At 41.8% G+C, this 27,670-nt stretch overlaps 1 protein-coding gene across 3 annotated transcripts in view; it reads left to right on the top strand.

Moving 5' to 3' along the window:
* ntng2b (netrin g2b) overlaps positions 1-24,023 on the top strand; it is a 109,369-nt gene extending 85,346 nt beyond the window's left edge. Inside the window, exons 6-14 of one of the 3 annotated variants that reach the window (XM_078550001.1) lie at positions 951-1,019; positions 5,041-5,079; positions 6,905-6,943; positions 12,281-12,346; positions 13,020-13,085; positions 14,608-14,682; positions 16,795-16,962; positions 21,234-21,368; positions 23,019-24,023. In XM_078550001.1, the coding sequence (XP_078406127.1) occupies positions 951-1,019; positions 5,041-5,079; positions 6,905-6,943; positions 12,281-12,346; positions 13,020-13,085; positions 14,608-14,682; positions 16,795-16,962; positions 21,234-21,368; positions 23,019-23,239 (878 nt within the window). In that variant the 3' untranslated portion in view covers positions 23,240-24,023. The remainder of the gene's footprint in view (positions 1-950; positions 1,020-5,040; positions 5,080-6,904; positions 6,944-12,280; positions 12,347-13,019; positions 13,086-14,607; positions 14,683-16,794; positions 16,963-21,233; positions 21,369-23,018) is intronic. The other 2 variants (XM_078550002.1, XM_078550003.1) reach the window with 2 other exon arrangements.
* Positions 24,024-27,670: the final 3,647 nt, after the last annotated feature.

Here is a 27,670-nt window from a genome sequence, read left to right as displayed (position 1 = left end):
TGGGACCCTGCTGCATACTTTCAGTTTCCAGATTTGCAATACTTGTGTTTTTACGCTTTCATGAGGTCTGGTTAAGCAGCAGAGGAGAAGGAAGGTTCTAGGATTTATCGCTTTGACTCCCTGTTAGACGTGCCTTTCATTATTTGGAACTTCCCAAGATGATAATATTTTCTAGGACCAGACTGCCGTTTCTAAATCTGTGATCAGCAGGGAGCCTGGGACTCACATCTCCCAGTGCAGTGCTGAGCCAGGAATCCCAGTACAATATGCAAAGTAATTACTTATTTCAGTTCAGGGCCTTAAACACGGTGAAACAGTGAATGAATCACGGAGACAAAAACAGCCACGGCATAGATAGAGTGGACACCCTAGAGGAAGTGGATGGGAAGGACCTATTTCCCTCAGCAGGGAGTTCATAGACCAGGGCCATAGATTTAAAGTAATTCATAGAAGGATTGGAGGGGAGTCAAAGAGAAATCTTTTCATCCAGAGCGTGGTGGGGATCTGGAATTCATTGCCTAAAAAGGGCAGTGAAGGCAGAAACCCTTATTACAATTTAAAAATATCTGGATGTGCCCTTGAAGTGAAGCCATCTTCCGGTATATGGAAAGTGGGATTAGGCTAGATTGCTCTTTTCCAGCTGGCACAGACAGGATGGGCCAAATGGCCTCCCTCCAGTGCTGTAAATTATCTATGCTTCCAGCGCGCATGGTCTAAGGGAGGTGACTGGAGTGAAAAGTTGTGAAGAAATGTTTGGAGGAGGATGAGGAGAGGCTCTGTGAATTAGAATGGTTTCGGGAAAGCATTCCAGAGTTTGGATGCAGACATGCATGCGCACGCACCCACAACAACACACCCTCAATAGAAAGATGCCTTGAAAACGGCGACAATGACCACAAACTGTTGATTCTGTGCAGCTAAATTTTTCCTTTGTTTTTACATATATGCAGTCATCCAGAAATCACAAGCGGCGATTCCACTCTTGGCTTCTGCCTCCCAGAAGCCGCAGAAAGTGTCAGGTACCATCACCTCCTACTAGCTTTCCATCAATTAGCAGCTCAGTTAAAGAACAAACTAGAATGAGATCCGTGGGCTGCTGTTTAAATGGCCACAAAAATGTGGAGGTAAAATCCAGTGGCTTTGTGTCTGCTTTGTGATTTTCAATTTAATTTGAAAAAAAAAGCTAAGTTGGTAACAATATCAAACCCCATTTAAAGGATAAAGTCCACAGAGAAAGATCTTATCTTTGAGGTGGGAGGTCAGCCATTTACTGGATTGTCCAGGCTCATAAATACGCTGGTGCCACATTGGGTCACATCCTGGAGTTGCAAAAATTCAAATGCTCAGTGAAATAATTAAGATGATAGATCAGAGAGAATGCTCAGTTCAGGATTTCTGGGTGCAGAAGGGGCTCATTGCGAGTTTGCCAACACCAGGGATACCCTCTACCCTTTCAAAATTCAAACTTCACACACATTTTACCCATTTACAACTTCAGGACAATGAGCACTGTAACACTGGACTGGTCCCTGCCCCATGGTTTAAGCGAGTGTCACCTGGGTTTCCAAGAATGATCATCGTGGGTGCCTGTGCACAGCCACTGAAGCCTTTGTATAGAGATCTCTCACTGTACAACAGGTATGATTGAACCTCTGATTGTATCCATGGTTGAAGTGTAAACCTGTTATAAATTGAACAGAAAATGTCATTACCATCAGAGACTCCAGAGTTTATACTTGGTGGTGTTCTTAGAATTTAAGAACATAAGAAATAGGAGCAGGAGCAGACCATACAACCCCCTTGAACCTGCTCTGCTATTCACTACGCTCACAGCTAAACTTCTGCGTCAACTCCACTTTCCTCCATGTTCCTGTTTGCTCTCCATATTCCTTGATTCCTCGAGAGACCTAAAGTCTGTCTTTCTCAGCCCTAAATCTATTCAACAGTGGAGCATTCACAACCCTCTGGGATGGAGAATTACAAAGCTTCACAACCCTTTGAGCGAAGTAATTTCTTCTCATTTCAGTCCTAAATGACGGGCCTCTTATCCTGAGATTGTGCCCCCATGTTTTATTCCCCAGCCAGTGGAAACGACCTCTCAGCGTCTACCCTGTCAAGCCCCTTCAGAATCTTATATGTTTTAATGAGATCACCTCTCATTCTTCTAAAGTCCAGAGAATATGGACTCAATTTACTCAGTGTCTCATAATATGACAGCCTTCTCATCTCAGTGACAAATCGAATGAACCTTCACTGTGCTGCCTCCAATGCAAGTATATCCTTCCTTAGAAGTACGGTGACCGATACTGTGCATAGTATTCCAGTAGTTGTCTCACCAGACCCCTATTCAATTGTAGTAAAACTTCCTTATTCTTGTACTCTGATTTCTTTGCAATAAAGTGCATTGAAATCAGAAGGGGTTCCATATATAGGCAAAATAGAAGCAGAATCCACAATTAACCACCAAAACTGTCAGTTCTTCTCAAACCAGCATAAAATCATTCAGCACTAAAAGAGGCCATACGGCCCATTGTGTTTGTGCTGGCTCTTTGAAAGAGGTGTCCCTTGCTATAGAATTGTACAGCACAGCTCCCTCCAAACAGATAGTAACAGGTTGGCAGTTTACAAACATTTTCAATCCTTCGTCCAAATTATGATACTGAAAGGCTTTTAAATCTCAAAAATCTCGTTTCAATTTTGCAGTGAAATTTATAGTGAAAGAAATGAGTGCTTCCAGACTGACCAAAAACCAGAAATATCGGCAATGTAATAAGACAAGAGGAGATTGTGAAAAAAAAGATTTAGAGATAGTGGTCCCTACTCCTAATGACTGGTGTTAAATCAACTCATAGGGTGCTGGAGCCCAGAGAATGATGTGCACTTACGAGTCTGGTTTATTGTATCAGAAGTTGCTAACAGAATGAAAATTGATTGGGAAAATAATAGCAATGAGATTTACGAAACAAGACAGATTGCAAAACCATTTCAAAATAAGTAACATTTTTAAACCAAGAATGAACGAGACTTGGGCAGGTTACATCCCATTGGGAAACATGGCACCTGTGGGGCCTACAAATGAGATCTACAAAAGATTTAGGGATGGTTATTGGTAAGATCACTTGTCACAGCCAGAGTTAGCGATGAATCTCAGCTTCTATAATTCTATTACCTAATGAGAATCACAAAAGCACTAGATGTGATAAATGCTGGACAAGCCTCTTCAGTTTGAGTTTAGCTCACTGTCCAACCCTCATCTCTTTACAGTTTGCACAAGAAAGATATCAAACAGCCATCTTCTTTTAACATGACTAGGGACTTCCTTTTATTGTACAAAGTCACTGGGATGCTTATGCTCTTCGTTCTCCAGTGACTTTACAAATCTTTCACAAAGATCCATTATATCGTGGTGTAATACTGAATGGAATAGAGTAGCGATTGTAATCTTGAACGCTAAGCGACTGTCCTAGTGACATTAGGGAAAGAGCCCATCAATAGCATTGATTTTTTTTTTAAAGAATACTTAAGTAATTTTCTTTAGTGCAGATTGATTCCTAAGGCCTGCGGAAAGAAAGTTTTAATGATGGTCTACAGTTCCTTTCACATAGAACTAGTACTGATCATTCATTTAGCTAGTGCCGTATTTTCTGTACAATAGTTCAGAAAAGGCAGATTGTAACAAAAATCAGAAAACACAGAATTGTGGTTTATGGATATTTTTCACATTTGAGTTACGAGGGGTCAGTGTTCGGATCATTATTCTTCTCGATAGCTACATAACCAGGGAGCACAATATCAAAATTTTCAAATAATATATAAAATAAGTAAGTGTAGCAAATTGTGAAAAGGACTAAGTGACTTCAGGAACACAAAGATTAGTACATAGATTGGGCAGGTAGATGTCAGATTAAATTTATTGCAGAACATTGTGAGGAGGTACATTTTAAAAGGAATAATAAGCTAGATGAAATGACAGCGAATGATAAAATTTTAAAAGGTCACAGACAGATGGATTGGAGTTTTTCCAGATGTGTAATTCTTAAAAGTGAGAGGATAAATTGACAGAGCTTTATTTTTTTTAAAAAGAATACATGTTGTTAGATTTTCTAAAATAGGGGTACGGAGTACAAAATGAAAGGCTCAATGTTAAACTGATGCAATTCATTGGTTAGGCTGTAGATAGAATGAGTGTCATGCTTTGTGCAAACTTACTTTACGTTATGGAGAAGATGCAGAAGGAAGTCACTAAGGTGACACCAGGGCTGAAGAGCTTGACTCTATGAAGGGAGACTAGAGAAACAAGAGTTCTTTTCAGTAGAACAGATAAGGTTAAGAGGAGGTCTGAAAGCTCAAAGTGATGAGGGGTTTTGATGAGATAAATTTCCACTGGTCGGTGGGTTGCTGACCAGAGCACATAAATTTAAGCTCAACACCGAAAGAACAAAGGGGGAGGTCAGGAGCATTTCGTTTACACAGAATGGTGTTTGGTCATGGAAACAATGGTGGGAGCAGAACTCACAGCATCACTTTAGAAAGAAAAGCGGACAAATAGTTGAAAAAGTATAAACATTGAGGAAAACAAAGGAGAATGGAGATAAGGACGCCCAGCACTAGTGGAAGTGAATGACTCAGCAAGAAAATACTAGAAAAAGCCCAGCAAACTCATTCCTGCTTTAGACTAGGGATGGAACCACCAGCAAACACCATTGGTCTTGCCACTTGAATTGATCACTATCGTTACTTTGATCAATTTTCCTGGAACAGTGTTCACCAAAGTGCACAATCTCTGCAACTGATTCAACTCTGCAACTGTGGTGGTCAGTGTAACTTCTGTAGTGTTATATATGGTGGTCAGTGTAATTTCTGTAGTGAATAGTAGAACATATTTCCTCTGATTCTAATTAATGGTACAATCCATTTTCTGTGAAACTAGAAACCAGCAGAAATAAGCATGTAAATTAACGGTTAGCAACAGACTCTGTAACTGAATTTTCCTCAAGTTGTTCTGCTTATTAAACTGCCTTTTTCCTGCTTTATTAAAAGGAAAAACCATTTCACGTCTTGAAAAGGAAGTCAAGAACAGTAAGTCTTTAAGACTAGTTATTGACAGCTAGCAATAGTATTAGTATAGACCAGTAGCTAGAACAGCAATTAGCAATGCAGACTGGGGGCGTGGGTTACTATTGTCTCCAGCATCAATATTAATTGATTTTAAAAATAAACCATCAGACTAAACCTCTTTCATCAGCGCTAGTTACATTGATGTAGACCACAGTTGCTAGTACTACCCGCTTTGCCATTTGTTATTCTTCTATGAATACAACCTGTTTTCTATAACCCTAATAATTGAAACAAATTAATTTGCAATGTGGATTTTACAATCTAAGGCAACCTCAGAATCTGTGCTTGTGTTTCCTGTTGAAGGCCCTGCACCAATTGCTGAGCGAGATGTTGAGAAGGGCGAGTTTATAGTTGCTGTTGAAGTTACTAATAGAGTCTCAATCTCAAAGCAGTAGCTATTCACGATAAGCAAACTCCACGCCCATTCATTGAATGTAGAGCACTAGTTTGGATCCTCTTCTTGTAGAGCAGGTTCCTAGAGCAGATTGTAAACTCTCGTCACAGTTTATGCTATTTACTTTCTTACCAATTTTCTCCCCTCCTATCCTGAAGGTGATGAACAGTTCCAGAGATGCCGTCGTTCCTTCTTAGCTCACTTGAGTGCCTATTCTTCCTGTGTGAGCCCAGATAGGGAATGTCATCAGGTGATTCCATCATGAACATTATCACGGCCAAGCCCAATTCTGTCCACACCTGAAATCTATATCCACACATTTCCAGCAGGAGTCACTGTATGGTGACTATGCTTGGTTATTCCATTTCTTAATTGCACAGCCCCATTACTCTCATACTGGGACCAGCTAACGTTGTCCACAATTTTATGCTTCCACCTCACGTTTCCTTTCATTTTATTTTTCTTTCCATTTCCTTCTACCTCATCCAAATCCTGCCAAAGAGTTAAATACACTTTGACCTGTTCTAAAAGCAATAATAATTTTTGCCTTCTCACTGGTCACTAATCTTTAAGTTGCCATTTAACCTTAAAATTTCAGCTGAAGTGTAACTTTGTGGTTCTCTGCAGAAGGCCAAAACAACAAATGCAGCTAAAGAATAATTCTGCAAATGGGCTAACCCCACAAAATCGCAGATAGTTCGGCTTACTGCACAGTTAGTCAGCTTTGCATCAGCAGCTTACATACCCAAGACTAAGCTTAGTGTGCACTGCTCAATTGGCTCTTCTTTACCCTGTAAACTATTAAAATGGCAGTCCAGTATAGCCAATGCCTTCTGACCCCTTTAGAAAATGGTGACAGATCATTCTGACATCAACTAGTATTACTAATATGAACCATGTAATGGAGGTTTATGCTACCGGACTTGCTATCAGTTAAATTGCTGACAATTTAGTTACTGGTGCTAGTTACTGAAGGCACTGGTGAAGATCTATGATTAGTAATAGTTAGTGGTAAGGGTCACTTCCTGAGACACTTGCACCTTGCAAAACATTAACCTGACAAATTGAATCAGTTTGCATTTAAAATATCAAATTAAAAAGGTGTACATGCACTCACTCACAGATTGTTTGGTTGCATTTCTTTGCTATAAATAATCTTATGACAATATTGTAACAGAAACTCTGCTTGTATAAGTTGTGAGTGGAAAAGTATTGACCATTAATGCAAATTACTGAATTGGACAGGTTGCCTTATTATAAAGTTGAGCTAACAAGTGTGAAAACAAAAGTGTCTTCAAATTTAGAAATTAAATTATTTTACCGATAGAGTCTTCAATCTGATACGTGCCTGTTACATTGTACTTATATGATGGTTCACTGCTTGCTTACAAGGAGGACAAACCTCAACCTCAGGACAAGCAATCAAGAAGGGTGAGTTTGTAACATGAGCTACTAGCATTGACCAGCGACAATTGCACTGATTACTAGCATAGAATTGCAGTATTATTTTTTAAATCCAGAATAATCCCTAAAGTATTGAGCAATAACAGACCTGTAACTGTTAAAAGTAGAGGCACAACCACTCAAGTATAAACCTGATAACAGATGTTTCTGTTAAGTGAATGGGAATGGGAGATTTACTTGCAATAACTGTTAATGGATTCATTTCCTTTTGAAATTCCTTTAAGTGAGCAGTTTTATTGGCAAATTGCAGCATTCAGCAGGTTTCCTATCAGGTTATACTGCTCCTTTGGGTATAAATCTCATGACTTCCTATTACTTCCAATCACTTTGTATTCAGCTGGTAAAATGTGCACACACATTTTAACACACAAAGAGTCTCGCTCTCCCAGCGGAATGTTTATCTCCTACACAATATCCCACCTAATGATCTGATTCTGAGCAGTCACTCTATACACTGCCACAGGAAATCTCAACAGGCTCACAACTGGTCATGAAGACATTGACATTATACAGAAAAACATAGCAAGATGCCCCCCCCCCCAACACAACTACCTCCCCCCAAACAAATTTACCACTACGCATATTAACCATTCTTCCTCATTTCTTCGGTATTCAATCATCTTGCCTGTCTGTAATTGAAGAAAGAAATCTACTCCAACGACCCCCAATTGCTCCAATTGCGGTACAGGGCTCTATCCATGGAGACACTAGTTCTGGCTTGTTGAATGATCAACATTGATATGCGACATGAGAAGGTCAGGGCCTATACTATGAGTAATGAAGGGAGTGAATGCAGGGCATGCTGTACGTTGTCCCTGGAGACAAGTTCATTGACAAATTAATCCATTGCCTCTCAGACTCTTTCCTGCCTCAAGCTCCTGCTGACAAGATGAATGTCTTGTATGAGCACTGGTATCTCTTATAATGAGCAACAATTTTCCTCAGATAGGCACTGGAACTAATCCCATGTTTTAAACCCAAATACAGAAAGTGATACTGGGCCTTGCTCAATTTGATGCAGAGGCTTATGCAACATTTTAAACTAAATATATAAATTATTTTAACAGGCAAGACTAGCTCTGGAGTCATAATATTAAGCTAAGTTGTTTTAAATTGAGAAAAGTCACACTATGGTATTTTTGTCAACTAAATTAAAACTACAACTACATTTCTTGTGAAGGCTAGAATTAAAAATATTTCTAGAAAGAAACATCAGTGGTGTTAATCCGACATAATAATAGTTGTTTCTTGTTGCTATACTGTTTCATACAGCCTCATTTGTGAAGCTGCTATCACACTTACCGTGAACTCTCATAGCTCCCAGTTGGATCAGCCCAGCATTTTCAGACACATGCTGTGCTGTCCACTTGAAGAGTCATACACTGGTCTGTTTAAATAAGGATAATAGGGAGCAATTAATTCTGCAAGACAACATCAACAGCTTGCATTTATAAAGAACCTTTAACATAATAAAACATCCCAAGGGGCGAAACAGGAGCATTATCAACAAAATTTGACATGAAGTCATATAAGGAGATATTAGGTCAGATGACCAAAAGCTTGGCCAAAGAAGTAGGCTTTAAGGACCGTGCTAAAGGAGGAGGGGAAGAAATTGAGAGACATAGGAAGGCAATTTCAGACCAATGATGAAAAGGGTAGGAGAGAAGACAGATAAACCAAGAAGAAGCGTTTAAGTGATGCCGTGATTGGGTTTGAAAAGCCTGTAGATTGTCGGAGGAAAATAACAGGAGGGGGAGAGTTTCAGTGCTTGAGGTCCTGGGAAGATATAAAATATTTGAATTGCCACAAAATGGACAGTCCTGTATCCACTGAGTTGCCTGGTGATAAACATTCATCTAGAGTATTACAAACTAGAGACATTCATTTGACTCTAGGGACAACTGTACTTGGTTGTAGGTCAAGAAATGCAATCGGTATATTCTTCATCAGTGTTAGAGAATTCCACAAAAGAACAACAGGATGGAAAGGACATTCATGCAAAGTTCAGGCACAAAAATGACCTTCATTCCATCACAAGGTCAGAAGTAGGGCTGTTCTCTGATGATTGCAAAATGTTCAGTATCATTCACAACTCCTCAGATTCTGAAGCAGTCCATGTCCATATGCAGATGACATTCTGGCTTGGGCTGATAAGTGGAAATAACATTCCCCAGCACACAAATGCCAGGCAATGACCAGCTCCAAAAAGCGATAATCTAACCATCTCCCCTTGACATTCAATGGCATTACCATTGCCGAATCTCCCACTATCCACATCCAGGGGGGTTACCATTGTCCAGAAACTTAACTGGATCAGCCAAATAATTAGTGTGACTATGGGAGCAGGTCAGGGTTAGGAATTCTGCGGCAAGTAACTCACCTCCTGACTCCCCAAAACCTCTCCACCATCTACAAGGCACAAGTCAGGAATGTGATGGCATACGCTCCACTTGCCTGGATGAGTGCAGCTCCAACAACACTCAAGGCGGCTCAACACCATCCAGGACAAAGCAACCCACTTGATTGGCACCCCGTCCACCACCTTAAACTTTCACTCCCACCACCACTGAAGTGGCAGCAGTGTGTATCATTATACAAGATGCACTGCAGTAACTTGTCAAGCCTCCTTCGACAGCACCTTCCAAACCCGCGATCTCTACCACCAAGAAGGACAAGGGCAGCAGTTGCATGGGAACGCCACCACCTGCAAATTTCCCCTCCAAGCCACACACCATCCTGACTTGAAACTATAATTGCCTTTCGTTCATTGTCGCTGGGTCAAAATCCTAACAGTATTAGGATCCTAACAGTACTGTGGGTGTACCTACACCACATGAATTACAGCGGCTCAAGAAGGTGGCTCACCAACACCTTCTCAAGGGCAATTAGGGGTGGGCAATAAATGCTGGCCTAGCCAGCGACACCCACATTCCATGAAAGAATATTTAAAAAGCCTTAATGAAATGATGCCTATCGAGCCCTCCTGCCCATGTAGTACATGCACATTGACATTGGGCAAAGTGAGATTGGGCTCAGTGATAACACCCTCTATAGTGAACCACCTCTGACCATCACTACCCGGGCTCACACATGAACGGGCTCCCACAGGGAAGGAGAAAGGGGGAGAAAATTGGAGCAAAAAAAAGAGGAAAATGTCGGGCTCATATTCAGACTAATAAGACCATTTATGGCAGCTAAATGCATTCCTGACATTTACTGCAGCTCAAATCTAGCAGATCATGAATAATAAGGTATTAAATGGATACATCTCGATAAACACACCAACAGATTAACATTTGGAAAGGTGAAGACAAAGGATACTTAATCTGCTTCCTCAGGTTATTTTCTGCAAGTATTCTGTGCAGTGATGCATTTAAAAGTAGAATTCCACTCATTAATACATTAAACAGATCAGGTCTTCGTTGAAATAAATGAGAACATCCAGGCTATTTAAAAAGTTGCATCTTAAACATTAAATAGTGCTTTGCATACAGGATAAACGAAGACATCAGCCTCCGCCAAACGTTTATGAACCCAAAACCAAATCTTGAGTGCAGAATATTTTTGTGCAGAAATGCATTCCACAATAAACTGATCAGCCATTTTAGTTTTGTTAACTAGAACTTAAAACTAATACTACAAATCTGAAACAGAAAACACTGGAAAATAGATGTAATCCCACCAGCAACCTGTAAAGACAAAACTTAGTGGGAGCGGACCTTTCCTTGGAACCTAGCTTTGTTGCACACCTATCCCATCAGTTCTGATGACAGATCCCAGGCAGGAACATTAATCTGATGGGTTGTTTAAAATACTGACTGACCGCTTGCTTGCATTTCAAATTTCCTTCCTTTCTTAAAAATCCCTTACAGAATGGACTTTGGCTGCACGCAAGAGATGGTGGCATAATGGTCCTGTCGTTGGACTAGTAATCCAGAGGCCTAGGCTAATACTCTGGGGGGGTCATGGGTTCAAATCCAACTGTGGCAGATGGTGGAATTTAAATTCAATTAATAAAATCACTTGTGACTGTGACAACGATCATTAATTGTCATAAAAGAAACCACTCGGGCCCTTAGGGAACAAAATCTGCTGGTCTAGACTAAGTGTGACTCCAGACCCAAAGCAATGTTGTTGACTCTTAACTGGCCTCTGAAATGCCTAGTTACTCAGCTCAAGAGCAATTAGGAATGGGCAATAAATTGCTGGTGATGCCCACATCCCATGAGTAAATAAATTTTTTAAAAACACTTATCAGGGAAGCACATGTTGATCTGTTGTAAATAGATTGATTTACACACATACATAAAAATACTCTGCTCTATATTTCTTGTAAGACAGATGGACACAAGTTCCAAGGCTTTTGGCATTTCAACTGGATGAGATCCAGAAGCTGAAGCCAGTCAGATATAAACACAACTGTTCAGACAACCAATTATAGATCATCATTTGGAAAGCTGCAGCTGGAAGCATGCAGCCAGTGGCAATAGTACTCCAGTGCTGAACGTTTTCAGCTTTCCAAACCACAGGCTCCTCCTTACAAAAAATAGAAAGGATTACATATTTCGAACAATTTTTTACAAAACATGCTCAGAGAAATATGCAGAAATAATTTATTAATTCATAATCGGTTGGGAATTAAAGAGAACGTTAGAATCTGATGATATTTTGGATGTAGATTCTAAAATGTACCTTCAGTGCCAGAACGCTAAAAGGTACATTTTTGGCAAAGGAACACCTCTTATTTTAAAATTCATGTCTTACTTTCTCTTTATTAATTAGGTGATTGAAACTAATCCAGGAGATCAATGTGGCTGATATTTCTATACAATACCTATCCCATCACGTTTATCTAGCCACGTGTCTGAAATACACAAAATATCAAATTTTTCCAACATAGCATATGACTGCAGTTCTAAAAATGTATTTCTAACACACCTCACATTTATGTAGAAACGATTTAAGGATCTCTCATCTAGCTTCTTTAAGGAGGGATGGATTGCAGGACACACTGAAAACCATTGAAAACTACTGTCAAAAATAAAGACATTATCAATCATGCTGCATGTTATATGTACGCACGGCGAAACTACACAAAAATACTTGGACATACTTTGAACACGGATTTCAACAGTTGAGAATAGGGAGGAACCTAGAGACACTAATGAGTTTGAAAGCTGATATGCAGCAAAACATGCTGAAAATTTATCAGGTGGGCACTTGAGTGGAGCTCATTTCTAGGGAGGAGAAAATGGCAAAGTTTGTAAAGTTTCTTGTTACTAACCTGGTTTCTGATATGTGCAGATACTCCAAAAAGAAAATCAGGGTATGGAGTGCCCTCCAGTGGAGGACAATTGGAGAGACCAAAAGGTATCAATCCAAGCTAGATGGTGCAGCCAATTAGCAAACTGTTCAGATCTTGGGTGAGGGTAAATGACTTAAGAGGGTCAGGAATACATTGCAGAATTGAGCTATTTAATATAAAATTACATATTTGTAGAAGAAAATGATAATTTAGCACAAAATGTCAAATCTAAGCAGTTTGCTTATCCTCAGTAGATTGCACCGTGTTTAGATCATAATATCATGAAATCTTTCAGCTTAAAGACTTGCATTTATATAGCACCTTTCACAACCTTAGGATGCCCCAAGGCACTTTACAGCCAATTAAGTACTTTTGAAGTGCAGCAATTGTTGTATTAAATGCAGTACCCAATATGCGCACAGCAAATTCCCACAAACAGCATTGTGATAATGATTAAATGATTTGATTTTGTGATGTTGATTGAGAGATAAATTTTGGCCAGGATCCTGGTGACAACTCTCTGCTCTTTTTAAAAATGGTGCCTTTGTGTCCACCTGAGAGAGCAGATGGGATCTCCATTTAATGTCTAATTCAACAGATGAGGTAATGAGGGAGGAACCTAGAGACATGCTAAACATTTATCAGGTGGGCACTTGAGCGGAGCTCATTTCTAGGAAGGAGAAAAATGGCAAAGTTTGTAAAGTTTCTTGTTACTAACATGGTTTCTGATATGTGTAGATTCTCCAAAAAGAAAATCAGCGTATGGAATGCCCTCCAGTGGAGGACAATTGAAGAGACCAAAAGGTATTAATCCAAGATAGAAGGTGCAGCCAATTAGCGAACAGTACAGTCAGTGCAGCACTCCCTCAGTACTACACTGGAGTGTCATCCTACATTTTTTTGGTCAAGTCTCTGGAGTGAGACTTGAACCCATGGCCATCTGACTCAGAGGTGAGGTTGCTACAAACAGCTAGCACAGAGGCTACTCAGCCAATTGTGCCTGCGTTGGCTCCTTGAAAGACTGTCCAATTTGTCTCACTGCCCTGCTCTCTCCACGTAATCCTACAGTTTTATAGGATCATAAGGACAAGAGAGACCATTGAGGACCTTTGAGCCTGTGCCACTATTCGTTTCACATCAGAGCTATCAGAACTTCACAGCCTGGCTGGTAATCTGGGGGAGACATCATCTGATTGTCAGCCCACCAACTTCTAGCTGGTGAGTTTCGGCAACAAGCGAGCCATTTGCTCCACCAGATTACTGCCTGAGCAGTACCCCCATCTACTCCAATTCCATTTCCTTGTTTTTTCATTGGATCCTTCATTGACATTATGATGAATTCACCTTCAAAAGTGGCCCCAGGATTGTCTTGTTCCTGTCCTTTGGATCTCACTTCACAAGTCCTCTAATCCACCACGTCTAATTTTTAAACACCTTTTCCAACCCAACTTCTCAGCCCCCTTCCTAATCTTTCCCTGGATGGTTTGATGTTTATTTCCACTTATGGAATATCTTGGGGATTAAAAGCAATATATAAATGCCAGTTCCTGTCCATGTTCCACCCCACTGAAGCTCTTATCCATGCTTTTGTTGCCCCCAGGGTTTGATTTTATCATGCTTTCTGTGCCAGTCTCCCTAGTTCCACTTTAACTGAATTCAATTGTGTCCAAACCTCTGCCAACACTAAGTTCTGTTCATCATCACCTCCCCACCCCCAGCACTTGCCAAACTCCACTGGCTGTCCAACTGAATTCAAAATCTTCACAAGTCCATATGTGGCTGTGACACAGTATTATCCCAGCCCACGCCGCTTGTCTTCTGATGGTGATATTCTGTACATTTCCTACCCACCCCTTTCACCTCTGGTCAAAGCCAACTCAAACAATATCAGGATTTGCGCAATCACAGCATGGGTTGCTCGTCAGCGTTGAGGAGCGTGGACCACATCTGCTTTTGCCTTCCTGACTTTGAGAAGCAGGAGGCCAATTGTAACATTTTATTGCTGACTGAAATCAGCTAACTCATCCCTGACCTGGCCTTCCTAATCCATGTGGTTCGGTGTCCCATTATGTTGCATATTTACCCATTGATATAAAGACTGTCAATCCTGTTAAAGGCTTCACAAGCTTAGATGTAACATTCAAACATAGTCTTCTCATTACTGTACTGCTGCTAATTTCTACTGTTAACAGCTCCCACAGCTATCAGTCATGCTCCAATCCAGTGCTGGTTGATTGCGTTTCTATCACAGATTATTCACATCTCTGATTATTCTAAAACCTTACATGTGGTGATACCAATGGAAGGAATTTTTAACTTTTTCAAGCACCACAGAAAATATTAAAGCCACTTCAGACACAGCCTAGATCAAAGCTGGGAGGAGGCCAGAGAAACTTTAAAGGTAGGACAGTGATTAGAATAGATGATGCACGCCTAGTTTATGCATATTAGAGCAATATTTGAGATCACGCCATTTAGATTGTTTCAGATTTTGTGTTTAGATTTTGTTTATCTTCTATTCTCTTTCCACCTCCACCTCTCCCCTGCCCCACACACCTCAAAATGTTGACACAGTCAGTGAAACAAAATGGTCCTGTTCCTCGATCTCCAGTTCCGTTCCATGGTTAAGGCTATGGGGGTCACTCAGCAGGTCAGGAGGAGTACATTATCCTGTGCTCAGTTTATACCATCATTGATAAACCAGCAGCTTCTCATTTCCAGTCTGGTCAGGTTTAAAATTGAAAGTATAAACAATGTGGACTGCTTGTGCAGTGGATTCTTCAGACATGACCATTGATGAGCTGCACGGCAAACTGGTCACAGGATTCACCTTTTACCAGCATTCCCTCTGCAGTGAATATCTGGAGCTATGATTAATAAGCAACTGGATCCCAATTAGAATGGCAGTGGTTCAGCAGATTGACTTGATGGCAATGAAACTGGACACAAAACCTGACGTCAGCTTTTCAACATAAACCGTGCTGTTTCATTCTAAATCAATTCCAGGTAAAACTAATTTTAACCAATGGTTTTTATGCCAGCTCTAATGAAAACAAAAATCTCTGAATCAGAACTTTAAGGAATAGTCTTTTCCAATGTGCCTTTATGGCTGGTGATACACTGTCTGCAGCGTAACTGAGGTGTGTGGTGAGCTTGGTATCTGCTGTGTTACTGCCTGCAATTACAAAACAATTTGTAAATATTGCATCCTGAAGAACTTAACTCTGGAAGGATCCACTGGGACGTCTATAATTTCACCCCTGAGTTATTTCCAATATTTTGCTATTTTTAAAAGAAAGGAATAGTTGGAGGCTTATCTGTGTAAATCCAATCCAACAGAGAATCTCACCTCAGGCTATAGAGTGTCTTTTGTTATTGAGTAGGATGTAGAGCTATAAGGAACTGTATTGTGGTTCTTGGTAACAATATTATCCAAAGGGTATATATAATAAACCAGAGTACTCAATAGACTACCCTCCAGGAACTTTTGATCATAAGAAACACTTCATTTATTCTGTTTGATACAAAATAAACCAGTAAACGAACTAATGAGATAAATGCCTGCAGATTAATAAATGCAGCTAACTGTTTATTAAGAAGGGCAAGTTGGAATTTATATTTTGTATGAAGTGAGATACTTAATAAGTGAAAATAAGTACTTCAACCCCTGCCCCCAACACCACATTTTCCATCCTAAACCTGGTTCAGATTATTTTCCTCAAAGATTATGATAAAAAGGAATGATGGGTGGCAATATGATCCAATTGATGCAGAAATCACTTTTAAATTGAATCAGGTCAGGTTTGATGGATGCTGAGGAATCATCTTTCACGACTGGTGAGAGGGTTATATTTTATTGTTGCTTTCCAATCTTTCTCCTCCTCCTCCCAACTGACCAAAGGTAAAGCCTACCTGGTTCACCCTTCCATAGAAACCTACAGAGCCCCCCGAAGACCATTATCGGTATTAATTACCACATGAAGTCATACTTCCAGATATGGGTCCTGATTATACTTACTATAAGTTTAAAGCTAAATTTGTACTGCAGCTGTGAACGAAATTTATACAGCCTTATATTGGTGTTTACCATGTCGGAATTTATCCTCATCATTTACTGATTCTAAAGGAGTTGAAGCAGCACACTGTGGAAAAATTTAGATTCTGTTTTTCTGTTCTTTTTTTCTGGCTAAACCTTCAAATCCATTAATAATTTCTCTTATCATTCTGTCCCTTCTATTTCAATCTTTTCATCAAATATTTTCACAAATTCACGAAATTTATGTTGTCAGATATGTAAAACGCCAAGTTTGCTCATTGAGAGGTTAATATTGTTCCTGAAATTATGCATGGAGCTTTTTAATAAAATAAGTCTTGCCACTTCCATTCCTGAAATTGTTTCTTTCCTTCAAGATATTTTATCTTGAAGTTTGCCTGAATGATTTTGTTGCACTGAATTTTTTTCCCATCTTCCCCCCCCCCCCCGCCCCCAACCTCAACTGTACTGTCACTCCAGACTGTGAATGTTACGGGCACTCCAATCGCTGCAGTTACATCGACTATCTCAAGATTGTGACTTGCGTCAGCTGCAAGCACAACACCCGGGGTCAGCACTGCCAGCACTGCCGACTGGGCTATTACCGCAATGCCTCCGCAGAACTGGATGATGAGAACGTCTGTATTGGTCAGTATGAGCAGCCTGATCTCCACGCAGGTTGTGCAGATTTTCTTTTTAACACTCGCTCTAACAAAGTGCCAGCTTTCATCTCAGATTACCAAGCCTATAACCTTTGACGAAGATCTCCAGTTAATTTTGAATTTTAGACAAGAGACTTCCAAGTAGATTCCTCTGGTGACTCCTCTCCAGTAGATGCCGTTGCGAATTGGCTGTGGGGAGATGGGTTTGATGCTGGACTCGGCGGAAACTCTCTGCCTTGCCACTTCTGACATGTTTTTGTTTTGAATTCGGCGAAGTATTTGATGGGAAGGGGGGGAAACAGGTCAGTCAGTATCTGTGGAGAGTGCAGGTGTGGACCCTTCATTGAGTTGGAAATATGACAGATGAACAGTACTCAAATAGGAACTGAATAGAGGGAAAAGAACAGACACAACTTTGTCTGGTGAAGGGCGCATACCTGAAACGCCTACACCTCTCTGCTTCCGGCATTTTCTTCTTTTGTTTCAGATTTCCATCTAGCCTCTGCCATTTTTTGTTATTTTTTTGAATATTTGACATTCTGCTTCCTGTGCTTCAGTTCTCACCCTGCTGGAGATAAATGGTGCAGGGTTGGGAGCGGAGGAGCAAAGGAATCAATCTGCAAACATTAAGCACTTGCTGCTGTGACTGGGCACAAGTAGGGTGGAAGGCAGTCTTTCTGCCTCAAAGCTCTGGCGCTACCTCAGCGAGGTTCTACATGAGTCAGTTGAGACATTTTGATTACTATTTTTAAAAAACATAAATAGCTCTTGCAGGATGTCCATGACCATAAATCCTCCTTCACAACGTTCTGGTCTGTGGAATTCTCCGGGAAGAACCATCATTCAACTTCAAAAGGTCAGGAGATGTGACATGTACAGCAACACTGTGATTCTATGAGAATTCCTTCCTATGGGATCATAGAATGGTTACAGCGCAGGAGGCCATTCGGCCTGTCATGTCCGTGCCGGCTCATTGAAGGAGCAATTTACTTAGTGCCATTCCCCCGCCTTTATCCCATAGCCCTGAACATTCTTCCTTTTCAGATAATAATCTATTCTCTTTTGAATGCCTTGATTGAACCTGCCTCCACTACACTCTCTGGCAGTGCATTTCAGATCCTAACCACTCGCTGCTTGAAAAAGTTTTTCCTCATATCGCCATTGCTTCTTTTGTCAATTACTTTAACTCTGAGCTTCCTGGTTCTCGATCCTTCCACCAGTGGAAACAGTTTCTATCTACTATGTCCAGACCCCTCATGATTTTGAATACCTCGATCAAATCTCCTCTGAACCTTCTCTTCAAGGAAAACAGTCCCAACTTCCCCACTCTTTCTACATAACTGAAGTAAGTCTCAAGGTAGAGCAATAAATTGCAGGGAGTGAAATTTGACTCCACTGGACAGTGGATCAGCAGCCTGTGTTACACCCTGCCCGATTTTCATTAGGTTAATGGAATGGTAAAGCAGGTGGGTGGGAAAGCAGATGCTGATTCAATAGCAACCGTTTTGCAATGCCATTAATATCAAATTTCACCCTCCCATGTGACCAAATTCCCCCCCCCCCCCCCACCCCCCAATACATTCTGAGGGGCAGGCAGTCCTTCCGATTGAATGGTTGACTCTCTATCACCAGTGCCAGCAGCATCTCATAGGCATGTCATTTTTCACTGTCTTTCGCATTGTAATGTGAATCAGTCAAGTAACAGATCAGGGTGAATTATGATTTTTTTGTGGAAAGGTTAAGGATCCAAACTAGCCTATTTCAGACTGTACCCAATTGTGGAGGAGAATAAAAATTATACAGCAAGGCAAAATGAAAAGCTAGTGAAATGAGTTGTGTTTTTTGACACGTGCACATTGAACTATTGAGGAATGAGTGTAATTGAAAATATGCTGCTTAGGCTAAGCTTTATAGCCGGTTATAATGTGATAATTTTGCACTGCCATTCAAAATGGTTCCTTCCTCTTCCTTTCAAAACCAGAGTCATTATTCCCCTTAAAAATATCCATTGTCCATCCCTCTGTCCTTGGAAACTGTTGCCCAATTTCCAACCTTCCTTTCCTCTTTACAGTTCCTGAACATATTGTCACCATCTAAATCTTTGCCCACCTCTCCCACTGCTTCCTCAATCAGGTTTCCAGCCCTCCCACAGCACCTGGAAAGTCCTGTCCAGAGTCACAAATTATTTTCTATATGAAACTAACTTTCCTCATCCCCTCTTCAACCTTGAACATATTAGATCACACCACTGTTCTTCAGTGGAATTTCCCTCGCTTGATTCCACTCATAACTATTTGACCGCAGCTAAATCGCCTCTACCAATGGTTTCTCTTCCCACCCCCACATTGACCCCAAGGATTCATACCTAGCTTCCCCCCTCTTTCTTATCTATATGCTGCCCCTTGGCAACATCATCATAGCATTGGGTCAGTTTCCATTATGAATGCTGATGAAACCCAGCTCTATAGTTTCACCACCTCTCAACTTGCCCATCATTTCTGTGCCATCCAGTGCTCAATAAGCCAGAATTTTCTCCAGTTCAGCACTGGGGAAGACTGAAGCCAAAGTTTTCAGACTTTGCCACAAACGTTGTGCCTTCGCCACTCACCTCATCATCCCCCTCTGGCCAGAACCAGACATCCACTTTCATGATGGGACACAAGTTAAATTTCTGACCCCATGTCCTCTCCATTACCAAGACCTCTACCTCCACAGTGTTAATCAGATCCACAGCAGCTAGTGAAGTTAAAACTGAGACACAGCTGCTTTCTTTGCTGGAAATAATTTATTGACTTAGTTCACAATCAACACTACTCCAAACACCCAGTGTCCCATCTATCCCAATTTATAGATGTACAAACACCCATCACTTGTTTAACAATGTCATTGCACATTTCAATCCGTCTGCTATTGAAATCCTCATCCTTGACTTTGTGAACTCCACTCTCAACTATTCCAATGATCACATGACCTGACCCTGTCCTCCATTTTCGGTAACCTTCATCTAATTCAAAACCCTGCTGCTTCTGTCCTATTACATAGCAAGACCTGGTCAGCCATCACTTTTCACCAACATTGGCTCCTAATCTCCCAGATCTTAAAACTTTATTCCTGTGTTTAAATCCCTCCATGACCTTCCCCCTCCCTAATTCTGTAACCTCCTCCAGTATGACAAACACCAAAAAATTAGTTGTCTTCTTATAAGATGTTCCTTAAAACTCACTTTTGACCAACTCTTTCTTGGCGCAGTGGCACCTTAAGTCATTACAGTTCTGAGCATTCTTTTTAGAATGGTGGGGGAAAGAGACAGGGAGAGGGGAAGCTTCTAAACAAGACATATGCCCTTAAACAGGCCAACCACACAACAAAGTCAAAGTATTCCTTCGGGATTCTTGCAGAGACAAGCTCAGTGTGCACTGCCATTAGGGACCCAGTGAGCTCTTTATTACTTTTGGATATGCAGAATCTAGACTGGTGCTGTTTGTTTAATCTTTACAAGCTTCGCTTTTACATTTGACTCTCTCCCATATGTCACTAACCTTTAGCCAAGAGAACAAATGAACTTAATCACAAACTCCTTCACTATTCTTCCCATGAGGTGCAAATAACCCTCATCAGGAGCTTTAGCTTGGCAAGAAAAGCCCTTTCTTAATATGATTTTCCTCCCAAAGGTGCCCCAGCTGAGAAAATCAGGTTACATTTTTGCAGGAGATTGGACTGATAGGCAGGACCTTCAAGCCCACACAGTTGATAGGGAGTGAACAATGCAGTACTTGGCTACACTTTCATTAGGTGTTTTATTAACACTTAATGCCAAGTGCTGGAGTGGTGCATTCATTTGACTTCAACTGAAAGGTTTGAATCCCAAGGTTCCCTGCCACTCAGACTCACTGGGTTTTGGCTTTTTCTGCAGGGCTGATGGACAGGGACTAGAACTTGACGTGTTAATTCTTCTTCTGTCAGTTGCAACCCAGACTAACATGAAGCAATAAATGAGCAATAAAAGGGGAAGGCGCAAAAAAAATGACAATTAACTGGATCATGGAACATTTTTCTAGAGATTAGTGAGGAATTGTCTTGAGAGCACAGGAGTCCACAACAATCTTGTTCGACATGCAATAAGCCTTTCTTGATATGGTAATAGGCTAATAAAATGTTTGTGAAATTTGGGTTGAAGACAGGTCAGGAGCAGGTGAATGTAGAGGTATTGAATCTCATTGCTCGCCAGAATGTAAAAAGATTGCCTTTATTTTACAGAATGTAACTGCAACCAACTTGGATCAAGACACGACCGCTGCAATGAAACAGGGTACTGTGAGTGTAAACCAGGAGCCACGGGCCCCAAGTGTGAGGATTGTAAACCAGGATACTATTGGAGACAGGGCTGTTTTCGTAAGTATATATAGGACATTACCAGTGAGTTGGAAGAGTTACAGCAGACCATAAGCACTAATCTCACTATAGTTTAGAGTTTAGCTCAGCCCTGGCTATTCCTGGCCAAACTGTTAAAAGCACCATCAACAATGTCCAATGGTAAAACTCAGTGAAGTTAGCAAGGAGCCATTGCTGGTGGCACAGAGCGCCCTGGGGAAGGAGTGGAAATTACCCAACTGAACATTAATTCGATGCAAAAGCAAAACACTGCGGATTCTGGAAATTGAAATAAGAAACAGGAAATGTTGGAAATGCTCAGCACATCAGGCAGAATCTTTGGAGGAACAAAGTTAACAGTTTAGTTCGATGACCTTCCATTAGTTCTGACCTGACATTTCATGGAAGGCCATCAAATCAAAATGTTAATTTGATTAATCTGAGGCATCTGCTCCAGTAAGACTGCCCCAATAATGACCTGGGAAGTTAGAGGGAGGAAATTTATTGAGGACCTTGGAGGAACATTGTGGGCACACTTACAAACCAACTTCAACAAGGTAGCAAAGCAGTTTCCCTAAAGTTGCCATGGAAACACAAAAGCAGCATAGCAACCTTGACTCCCAGTGGTTAATGGAACTGAAAGATGAGACTGCACCCCCACTGCTGAACTCCAGATCCCTGACTGCAGTGCAGTGTGATCTTCAGTAGTCTGGATTTCACATGCTTCTCTCCCATTGTAATCAGCAACATCGTGATGCCAGACCATTATAGGTCGTGAAGATAGGTTTTAGAAAGAGGAAACAAGTACAAAACAAGAGACTAGAATGCTTTTCACAACCACAGGACGCCACCAAAACTCTTTATAACCAAAGAGACCTAGTTACTGTTACAGGAAACAGCAAGGTCCCACAGAGGGTGGTGAATATTTGGAATTCTCTGCCCCTGAGGGCTGAGGAAGCTCAGTTGTTGAGTAAATTCAAGACTGAGATCGATAGATTTCTACATGTTAAAAATGTTAAGGGATACAGAGAAAGTGCCGGAAAATGGTGTTTAGGTAGAAGATCAGCCATGATCTCATTGAATGGCAGAGCTGAATGGGCCTACTCCACTCCCATTTCTTATGATCTAATGTTCTTAATTAAATGACCAGATAATCTGTTTCAGATGTTGTTTGAGAGATAAATATTTGACCAGGAAACCGTGGAGAACTTGCCCTGCTCTTCTTCCAATCATGTGTTCGGAATCTTTAAGGTCCATCTGAGAGGGCAGATGGGTCACAGGACCGTGTTTAAATGTCTCCCCAAGAGGCAGCATTGCGCTGGAGTGCCAGTGTGTTCAGGCTCCGGGCGTGGGGCTTGAACCAGCTTCTGACTTGGGCAAAAGGCCACAGTGTCAGAGCGGCAAAGTGACCTTTTCCTGGTTCGAGGTGCTGCCGATGTAAGTGATGTCCAGTATCCTACGGATCAGGGTCCCATTGAATGCAGAATGTTCGATGTGTCAGACTTCAATTGGTAAAAATAAACCCTCCACAATACGCTGGTAATACGCAGCAAGGCGGTCAGCAATGCTGCGAGTTTCCAGCATTGTTTAAATTTCAGATTTTTTTCCCCTCCTCCCCCCACCCTTTAGAGGTTAAGATTTTTCTGTGCTGTGATTCCATTCCCCCTGCAGCAAACGTGTGCGACGATGAGCTCCTGATGTGTCAGAACGGCGGGACCTGCCACCAGAAGCAGCGCTGCGTCTGCCCCGCCGGCTACACCGGCGTCCTGTGCGAAGGCGGAAGCTGCGACCCGGGGAGCGGGGACTGCAACGCGGCTCCCGGCTCGCTCCTCGGCCCCTGGACGGTGGTGGCCTCGGCGCTGGCCGTGCTGCTGGCGGCTCCCTGCGAATAGTGAGCGGGGCAAGCAGCTGGGGAAACCACCACCACCACCACCTACCCCCCTCCTCTGCACCCACCACTACCACCACCAACCACCACCAAAGACCCAGGATAAAGCTGACCCAGGTTCTTCAGGAGCGGGAGGGTCTTCCGATGACACGGTGACCGCCACAATGGGAGAGTGTTCACTTTATCTAAATGTATCTGAAAAATAAAAGGGTGATGATGACGAGACTGTATAAGTTGACACGTGTTTGTACCGTATCCCACAGTTGAACGTTGCTCGTAATCAGTTTTAAGGGAAAAGGGGGTTGGGGGGTGGGTGGGTAAGTGATATTCTCGGGAGCGATTCCATCACTCAAGCCAACGGGACACCGTTGTGGCAAGTAACTGCAAATCGGACTGTTCAAATTCTGCTGCATAATCGAACATCATCTATTGCCTCGATGTACTGATGCCTAAAACACTAGTGGCTGCATTTTGTTTTTGCAAAATACCAGTTTGACGAGAGAGAAATTGGTTGAGTTTGCAATGAGCATGGTTTTCAAAGGGTGGAGGGCTGGTGTATAACATGACGAGCAGTATTATTCTACCAGATTCAATAGTTTCTTTTTGTAGAAATGGTTATTTTTTGCTCTATTTAAATGTTAACATATTATGGACATTTTATTATACAGTGACAATACACAGTAAAGTAACTTGTTACATCATTGGCTCTGGCATTCTTCATATTTTTCTACATAGAATTTTTTTTGTTTTCTTTTTGGACTGACCCATTAAAAGAAGAATTGGGAAGGCGGGGTTATCAGGAGCAATTTCAGGATTTGAAATGGTGGGGGGGGTGGGTGGGTGCGGGTGATCCCGACGTTGCTGCTGGCTACTGTGAACATCTAACTTTGTGCCGGAGGGGTTAAAAATGCCCTAATTCCAAACCCCACTCTTTCCAGTTAGTGGCCGTGGGCAGTCATCAGGAACAGTCACTGACTGAGACCAACTGACGCAGGCCAGACACCCGGCACATTCCTCGCCTGAATTGTTTTAACCGTTGAATTATTTTACATACAGACGTGCTCCAGCCCTCACGCGACGATTCTACACTAGGAAAACACAGTTTATCTTTTACACAGTACATGTGAGCTGATTGAATTTAAGGCTAATTATCCAAGTTGTTTTTTGCTGCGCCTCCCAACTGCGCCTCGTCTCCAACATTTGCGGGAACAAATCTCCTCTGTGACCTGGAGGGGAAAATTGGCAGTGTCTCCTTTGACAGTCGACTCTGTATCCTGGTGTATTCAATAAAGACTGGTCGGTTACCACACAGGAAAAAGACTGGAATAATTTTAGCTTCAGGATGGGTGAGTGGGTGGGTAATTACCAGGTCAATGTACTGGAGATACGATACTCGCAATGGCATTGGGAATTTGAAAACACACTTTTCAGCTTCAGAGCACTTCAGAGACAGAATGTTCCTCGCGATGAAGGGCATTAAAATAAAATGCAGTCAAAGAATCATATGTCTCTCTGGCGTCACTTGTTAGCTGTAATTGGCGTGTCTCGGAAACAGAGGGGCTTCTACTGCCCACCATCTGATCACTGGGGGGTTGGGGGTTGGGGGTGAACCCCACCGGAGTTTAAACACACAGACTGGGTTTGTAATACCCGGACTTGCATTTCCTTCAATCCCCAGGGCACCTGGAAGAGGAATTAACCCGGTCTCCGTTTAGCAATTTATTGAATACATTTACCCTTTCTAAACATCGCAAACAGACCCACCTTCCCCACCTCGGGTTAGCACGGCTGTGGTACTGATGTATAAATAAATTCCTCATCTCAGATTGGTCTTCTGTGTGGTAGGTTCTGCACTTTTCGACCGCGAGACAATGGTTTTCTAATTTAATCATTGCAACACAAGAGAGACGTGCAATCTCCGGAACGAAGCACAAAGCTTAACTGTAAAAATAATCCCAACTCAATAAATGCACCTCAATTTCAGCCATAAAACCCTTTTTAATCCTTATTCTCCTTAATCTGCCTAAAAGACTAAAGCGAATTTTTGTAGAGAAATGGCAGCAATTCCTCAGTGGGAAATGCAGGTACTGATTTGATGGGTCTCTACTCTGAGAGGAACTCAGACCGGATGATGGTAAAAACAAGCTAGTCAAGAATATTCCAGATAAAAGCAAAATACTGCGGGTGCTGGAAACCTGAAACAAAAACAGAAAACGCTGGAAATACTCAGCAGGCCTGTCAGCATCTGTGGAGAGAGAAACAAGAGTTAACCTTTCGAGTCCTTATGACTCTTCTTCAGAATATTCCAAACTCCTGCAGCGAAGTGGATTGCTGCACCCACAGGCTCCTCTTTCCCAATATGACAAGGCGTTTCTCTAACAAACTCACTTGTCCCTTTAGTCGCAGGTCTCGTGTGCCCAGAGCCTAAGCAAAGCCATAGCCCAGAGGGCAAGCACCAAGCGCCCTTCAGATTGTGATGGCTCGGCAGTGTGCGCCGGTGTGTGTGGGCCGGGAAGGTGATGCATCTGGCAGCCCATCCGAGTGTAAAGGGAAAAAATAGGTTATAACCTGTGTGCTGGCAGCTACGGCTCAGCTGGTAGCACTCTCGCCCGAGTCAGAAGAATGTAGGTTCAAGGTCCACTCCAGAGGCTTGACCAACACAATGGAGGGCTGACCCTTCAATGAGCAGCACTGAGCAAACGCCTGGAGAATGAGATGTTAAACTGAAGTCCTTTCTGCCCTCTCGGGTGCATGTGAAAGAGCCCTTGGCGCGATTCAAAGAGCCAAGGGCGTTCTCCTGGTATCCTGACCAATACTTGAAAGCATTAAATGGAGTGACTGTGAGATTGTGATTGAATCTGATGAACAGACTCACTTTGAAAACGGTATTCAGGATGAAACTGGCTCACCTCACTAAATAATTAATTATCTTGTACGCTTACAAACCAGCGCTATCAAACCAATCACCATCCTCAGTATTTGAATTAAGGTTTGGAGAGCAGCTGGTTAAGACGGGCTCAGCTCTTTCGAAGTTCATTTATTTGATTTCTGAGCGAACGGAAGAAATACATCCGCCCAACGTCTATAGGTAAATGGAGGTGTTTGTCGAAGTCTCCACGAAACTTCGTTTGATTATTTTGCCAAGGTCCATACAGAAATTTCTGTCTAAAGTCCAGGTACTAAACTCCCTCAACCCTCTGCAGGCACAGGGCTAGAATTTAAAACGAACTCACTCTGGCTGTGAAGAAGAGTCATACGGACTCGAAACGTTAACTGTCTCTCTCTCTCCACAGATGCTGTTAGACCTGCTGAGTTTTTCCAGCATTTTCTGTTTTTGTTTCACTCTGGCTGTGGTGTACGTGCGCCCCAGCTTTCTTTCGTCTCATGTCCTGCTCTTGATGTCTAGTCACACTTACTCTTGTAACAACGCCCCAATTCCTGTTGGACGGATTACTCACACCCAGCAACTTTTGTACCACACACTGCAGCTGAGATGAGACAAGTGTCTGAAACAAATACTATTAAAGGAGAGGTTAATTCTAAACCATCACTTTGAGTGTCTCCTTACTGTCACTGTCACACTTCAAGCATCGTAGTTTAGAGAGTCTTGCTTAAAAACTATTTCCCGCAGAGTAATAATTCGATTGCACACACCAGAATGTGCAGGGTATTTCATTGTAGCTAATCGTCAATAGTAAATACGTCAGTTACTCAACCGGAAGTTTAAAAACAAAACAAAAAGAAATACCTTGTGATTAGTCTTACTGACCCAGGCCTGCGACATTGAAATCATTATTGTTTCAATCAATTCTGCAGCATATCCAGAATCCCGAGGAGCATAGGGATTTTTTTTCAAAGAAACGAGATTGGGATTTTCAACAAAAATATGTGCCCAGTTAGAATGAGGGAGAACATCTGCTTGTAGAGTTACTGTTCCGTTTAAATACATAACCAGTGAGAGTAAAACAGAGAAAGCTTTGCACAAACGTTTTCTGGTTAGCTTACATCTCGACTCCTGGTGACCAGCTCTGGTCATGGAAATAAGAGAAACATTCAGGACCTGGAGGTCGCGGAGAGCAGAGACTCACGATTCATGCCCAGTGGCAAAAGAACTGAGTCATGAGGGAAAAATAGAAAAAAACTGGCTGCCTTCTAGCAACCCACAGGGTTGTACTCTTGGAGTACATGTTATTAAACAAGAAATTAAATCCGGAGTCCTATTTCAAGGTAAGTTATGGCAGGAGAATAAGGATGCACTGGACTACAATGGTGAAAGGCAACCCTAAGACAGTTGTCAGGAAGAAATTTGAATAAAATGTGTTCAACACTAGAAATAGACAATCAGTAGAATAATGAAGATAAAATCTCAAGAGTGACTCAGGAGCCAAGTAGCGGGTGGAGAAGAACTGCCAAGTTTTTCTCGATTTCCTTATCT

This window comes from Cetorhinus maximus, chromosome 10 (assembly GCF_964194155.1).
Source record: "Cetorhinus maximus chromosome 10, sCetMax3.hap1.1, whole genome shotgun sequence".
Classification (NCBI taxonomy): Eukaryota; Metazoa; Chordata; class Chondrichthyes; order Lamniformes; family Cetorhinidae; genus Cetorhinus; species Cetorhinus maximus.
Note: the sequence above shows the minus strand (reverse complement) of the source record. Positions and strands in the feature narration are given on the sequence as shown.